Raw genomic sequence first — 6004 nt, 5'->3', positions numbered from 1 at the left:
TCTTGTTGTATTTATTTTGCACTGGATTACTGTATTTATTTTTTTAAGTGCTGCAATTTGTGGAATCGATTTGTAGTACTGTGGGAGGAATAAGGGGATAATTTTAGAAGTGTGTTTTCAGTGCAGGTAAATTGTGGTAAGTAAATCCCTTAGGGGAGGCTCTGTCGGATTTTCCGTTGGAGGGTTCGGTAGGGTTTCCCTGGGATCAGGGCTGTCTAGGGTTCCGGGGAAGGAATTCTGGACGGGTCCTGACAAAAATCTGTTTCAAAATCATATTTAAAGATTCAATGGATTTAATTGTGTTTTATCCTATTTATAATAATTAATGTTTTCAAATTTTATTTGAAACTAAAGGTATTTAATCGTGATTTTATTATTTAATTAATTGATGTCTCTCTTCTTTTTTTTTTATTGCATATCAATTGCATTTTATTTATTAAATAGTATTTCTTGATTATTTCATTGATTCAATTATTGTTTAGTTAATTTGATTTGTGCTAAATTCTTCTACTATGAGCTCTATTATTTATTTATTGATTTATTTGTGATTTGGTTTGTTTATTTATGACATCATGTTACAATTTTAATAATTGTTATTAAAATTATCTTTTATTATTTCCATTATAAATTTTAGATCTTTAATTTATTGTATTTTATGTGCAATTTATTTAATTAATTATTTGTGATTCTTTGGGGCATACGATTATTAGGTTTTGTGAAAATATTTTAAAAGGGGAACACTTCCAACGGAGTGAACTGTGAGGGTTTTGAGAGAAAATATTATTTCAAAATACTTAGTATTTATTCATTAATCAAGATCATTTTATTGTTATATTATTATTATTATTATTAGTGTATAGTATTGGGTCATTTACGGGGATGATTAGCATCTCATTTTTTTTTTTAAATTCATTCCTCTAGACCCAGGTTAGTAGATGTGATCGACCAGCGCGAGCTCAATGTTTTAGTTGCTGCCGAATTCCAAGGAGTCCTTTCTTTCTTTTTCCTTCCTACCTTGTACTACTTTCTTTTATACTTTGTCATATTAAATTCCATAATTATTTGTAAACCCTTAATGCTTTGTATACTGTATGCATGCATTTATATAATATTGCACTGGTTCCTTGTTAATTTTTGAAAGGGTGAACTTCATGAAAATAAATTGTAGTAAGGTGGGAGAAATAAGGAGATATTGTTACAAATGTGTTTTCTGTGCATGGAATTTTGTGGTAAGTTCAACTCTTAGGAAAATGCTATCGGATTTTCCATTAGAAGGTCCGATACGGTTTCCTTAAAATCAGGACTTGTCTAGAGTTCTGGTAAGAAATTTTAGACATGTCCTAATAGAAATGTGCAAGTAATGTGAAAAATAGAAAATACTGCTCAAGACTTCACGAAGCTGTCTAGAAGATGCTATATTATATAATTAACTTAGTTGGTGAACCAATTCATAGGAAGCTGTCTAGCTAGGTGTGAAGTGTGTGTAAAGCCCAGAAATAGAGAACACACAGGCCAATAGGGCCTCAAAAGAACGTAGCGCTATGCTATATATACCTTTTTTATATGCAAAAACTGTTTTAATTTCCAATTGCCTCAGCTTTAAGCTGTGGATTCCATTGAACCAATAGGTAGCTTAGATTGAGCTAGATATTCAATCCCTTTTGGTAATGAAATGTTTCTCTCTTTTTCAACAGCATTGATTCCATATATATGCATCACCGTTAACGTTTTTGGACAAACATAGGCCAAGAATTATATATAGAATGCGACATTAAAAACCTTTTCTGAAGATATATATATATATATATATAATCATGGAAAAGTTTCAGTGATCATTCTGATCACTTAAAGTGGCCTAGCTAATTTATTTAGATTTTAATTTAGATTTTGATTTTATATATATATATATATATATATTATAATCCATTTTATGATCATCAAGGTAAGGCTCGAAGGCATGAAGCCTTTGTTATATCTTAATCACAATTTGGATTCGGAAGCATTGAGGTAAAGCAAGTAGTCAACTCGTTTCTAAATTACCAAAAGGACCACCATGGTATATGCACCAATAAACCCCTAAACAATTTGTTGAAATTAATTTGGTATATAGTTAGTCAAGTTAATTACTTAACACCATGGATTAGTTTTAACAATATAATATGTTTTCTATGGCAATGACTGTACTTGTCGACCAATGATTACAGATTAATTGGGCCTTCCAATTTGTGGAGCAATATACCAAATTGCACATACAACTTAAATGTTTTATGCATATGAAAGAAATTCATGAATTTATATATATATATATATATATATAGATTATATCTCAAAAATGCCTCATCTTCTATATCGGTATTGGAATTCCTTAACATTCTAATTAAGTCTCTAGTTAATCAATATAAAAAAAAAAAGGTCTAAGATAATCTGGACGTGCTATGAAAACAGAGGGAATAAGGGTTAGAACAGAGGACGTGAATTCCTCTTTCTAAAGTACTACTGCCTCATCTTAGTCATCTATGACAATAGAATTATGACGAGCAACTCCCCACACTCCAATGTAGCGCGTGAAACCAACCTGTACGGCTACATGTCATTGGGACCCACTTGGCCATGAATTTTGCACACTCAATTTAGTTATGCTCTTCAGTACTTGTACAAAAAGTCCAAGAGTGGGGCCTCTCATTTATTTGGAAACAAAAAATCTTAGGAAGTCATCCATCTTTATAATCTCCAATACATTGCAACTATACAAGAAGCAAAACTTGGGTAAATCGATCCTCCAAAAATTGGGTATGGTTCGATTTTGAGCTTATAAATAGGACATCCCCAATTGTGAAGCAAGCTCATTCAAACATATTGTGAGAAAGATTGATCAATATTATCAAAGAGTGAAAGTAAGAAAAATAAAAATGGAAGGCGCTCAAGGAGGTTCATCATCATCATCAAGAGGTTTATTTACTAGTGCAATGACACTTAGCCAATTGGGGGTTTCTCATGTCCCTCAACGTTATGTTCTTCCTCCATCTCAACGCCCAAATCCTACAACTAAATACTGCCCTTCTGCTAATCTTCCCATTGTAGACCTTTCCTCTTTACAACATCCTACTCTTAGACCTAATGTGATTCATGAGATTCGGATGGCTTCTAAGGAACTAGGGTTCTTTCAGGTATATTTGTATATTCATATATATATATATATATATATTATATTTGCATAACTTGTTCAGTTTCCATTATCATGGAGTCTCAATATTAGCAAGACATGTTCTATGGATTAATCTTTTTTTGAATTGTGAAATTAATTTCCTTATTAATATCAAACTATGAGTTAATTAAATTAGCAATTTCCATTTAGACTAACTAGGCTATATTTTTATTCGCGATAAATAGATGTTACGTACCAGACTTGATGCATGCATGAATTATTATTTTAGGCATGGTTATGATTATTCTCGATTATTTTTATGATCCCAAAACGTTTAATTTGAATAATTTTTATGATTATAGGTGATTAATCATGGAATTCCTCATTCAGTAATAAACCATGCCATGGAAGCTGCAACTGAGTTCTTCAACTTGCCCATTGAGGAAAAAATGCTTCTGTTTTCTGATTATACTCATGAACCTGTAAGGTATGGAACAAGTTTAAATCATGTTGTGGACCAAGTTCACTATTGGAGAGACTTTGTCAAGCACTATTCCCATCCGATCTCTGATTGGATCCACCTTTGGCCATCCAATCCTCCTACTTACAAGTAAGCAAAGCAAATTAACCCTTAATTATAAAAATATATATCTTTAAATAATATTTGTCCAAAATATTATTTTAAATATAGGTGTTACAACACCACTCATATTAAAGTTTACCCTTAATTATAAGAGACCAAAATATAATAAAGAATGGATTATGTATTTTAAAATTTTTATTCCTAAAATTAAACTGATTAGATTGAATATCTTTGAAATTTATGTGGACATTAATAAAAATATTATGAATCTCAACGTGTAAGTCCCAAAAAAAAAAAAAAAAAGGGTCTTATGATAATGTACTTTGGTCAGGGAGAAGATGGGAAACTACACAAAAGCAATTCACGTGTTACAAAAGCAACTCATGGGACTTGTGTTTGAAAGCTTAGGGTTAAACCCTAATTACTTAGAACAAGAAGTTGAAAATGGTGCACAAGTCCTAGCTGTGAATTGCTACCCTCCCTGTCCCCAACCCGAGCTCACCCTTGGGATACCGCCACATTCCGATTACGGTTCCCTAACAATCTTACTCCAAAGCTGTCCAGGGCTACAGGTCATGGACAGCAACAAAAACTGGGTCTCGGTCCCGGCCATTGAAGGAGCTCTTATAGTTCAACTTGGAGATCAAATGGAGGTGATGAGCAATGGGCAATACAAAGGTGTTGTTCACCGAGCAACAGTTAACATGGCGAACCAGAGATTCTCCATTGCTAGTCTCCATAGCCTAGCTTTGAGCAAGAAAATTGGACCAGCACCACAACTTGTTGATGAACAACACCCAAAAGCCTACGAAGAGTTCAGCTTTCAGGATTTTCTTGATTTCATTTCAAGAAATGATATTATGAAGGGAAGGTTTATTGATACTGTTAAGAATAATATTCCATGAAAAGAAATGGTAGTACTACTGGGGTAAATTAATTTAATTAAGGTAATTATGACGGCTTTAATATTCTTCTTTCATTTTTTATGTTTTAGTCTTTTAGTCATCATGGTGGTCCTTTCGTTGACTTGGTAAAATAAATGTTTTATGCTAGTTTCGAAGTTGTCTTTTCATGCATGTTTGAGGCAATGTTGTTAAATAAAGAAATATATCGGTTTCAGTTCAATCCATATTTTCGATCTTGTTTTGGTTTTTTCTATTTGTTTTCTTATTCGATTTTCTGCTTCACTATATGAATGTCTATTTAATAAAAACAGAGCCAGATATAGCTAGCTACAAAAAAAAAAAAAAATCAATAGAACAAGAGCATATCAAATATATATATATATATATACACACACACACACACACACCTACATACACAAATACACACATAAAGTCAAAGTGGTCATGGTACAATTCTCGACCATATGACGTAGGAAGATGAGAACATTATTTTCTCTTAAAATTTTGAAAACAATCGATATATAATATATAAAGGATATTTGCATGTAATTAACAGTAGTGAACAAACAAAATTTTTTTTAGTCAAAAACAACAATATTAATTGGATTATTATCAGCAACTAAATCTTTGTTTGCAATATTTAAGATATAGATTGTTATCAACATTAATTAGTTGATAAATTTTTGGGACTTCAGTCAGATAGATCCTGCTTAGACTGCCATCTCATAGGAACAATATCATAGGCCTAAAATATTTGCTTTTATTTCCACCGTCAAGAATTTTTTATTCTTTAATTTAAATGGAGTATTTCATTAATTGGTATAGCTATTGCTGAGGAACAACTTCTTGATTTTTAATGAACCTTCATCTTATGTATTTCTCTCACCAAATTCTTGTGCTCAATCAAATTAGTATTTCCTTAATTCTTGAGTTCATTAATTGAGTTTGTAACTTAATTAGCATGAAGTAATGCCTAACGACTTATAAGTTTAACATCAACATTGAAAATTCAAGAAAAGCAGAAGAAGTTATTAGTAAGGTTAGGTAACTAAATTTAAATGTACTGTATTCTTTTTTTATATTTTCCCTCTAAAACTTCTTTATACATACGAAAATTTAAATGACAATATTTATAGGGTTAGTTATATTCTACTATTTTCAACTTTTAAGATTTTATAATTCCTGTCACAACTTTTTAACTCAACAATTTATATTTTTTATTTTTAATTTTGTTACAATTTTGATTTTGTTTGATTTTTGATTATCGAGTTTAACAGACAATCGCACATTAAATTGTATCAATTTTTCAATAAAAAATACTAAAATGTAAAATATTAAAACTATTTTGAGAATTTTACTCCTCAATAATTT

The 6004-nt window shown here is 31.0% G+C and overlaps 1 protein-coding gene across 1 annotated transcript; it reads left to right on the top strand.

The window, feature by feature from the left end:
- Positions 1-2877: 2877 nt before the first annotated feature.
- LOC132803792 (flavanone 3-dioxygenase 3-like) lies at positions 2878-4633 on the top strand. Its single transcript, XM_060817335.1, has 3 exons — positions 2878-3167; positions 3508-3755; positions 4060-4633. The coding sequence occupies exons 1-3, from the start codon at positions 2910-2912 to the stop codon at positions 4631-4633; spliced, it is 1080 nt and encodes a 359-aa protein (XP_060673318.1). The 5' UTR covers positions 2878-2909.
- The last annotated feature ends 1371 nt before the right edge of the window (positions 4634-6004 follow it).

Source organism: Ziziphus jujuba, chromosome 5 (genome assembly GCF_031755915.1).
Source record: "Ziziphus jujuba cultivar Dongzao chromosome 5, ASM3175591v1".
NCBI lineage: Eukaryota > Viridiplantae > Streptophyta > Magnoliopsida > Rosales > Rhamnaceae > Ziziphus > Ziziphus jujuba.
Note: the sequence above shows the minus strand (reverse complement) of the source record. Positions and strands in the feature narration are given on the sequence as shown.

Excerpts from the sequence above, each read along its gene's own strand:
- LOC132803792 (XM_060817335.1), top strand. The coding sequence starts at position 2,910 with ATGGAAGGCGCTCAAGGAGGTTCATCATCATCATCAAGAGGTTTATTT. Across the intron at positions 3,168-3,507 it reads AGGAACTAGGGTTCTTTCAG|GTGATTAATCATGGAATTCC; the intron begins GTATATTTGTAT and ends TTATGATTATAG. Across the intron at positions 3,756-4,059 it reads TCCAATCCTCCTACTTACAA|GGAGAAGATGGGAAACTACA; the intron begins GTAAGCAAAGCA and ends TACTTTGGTCAG.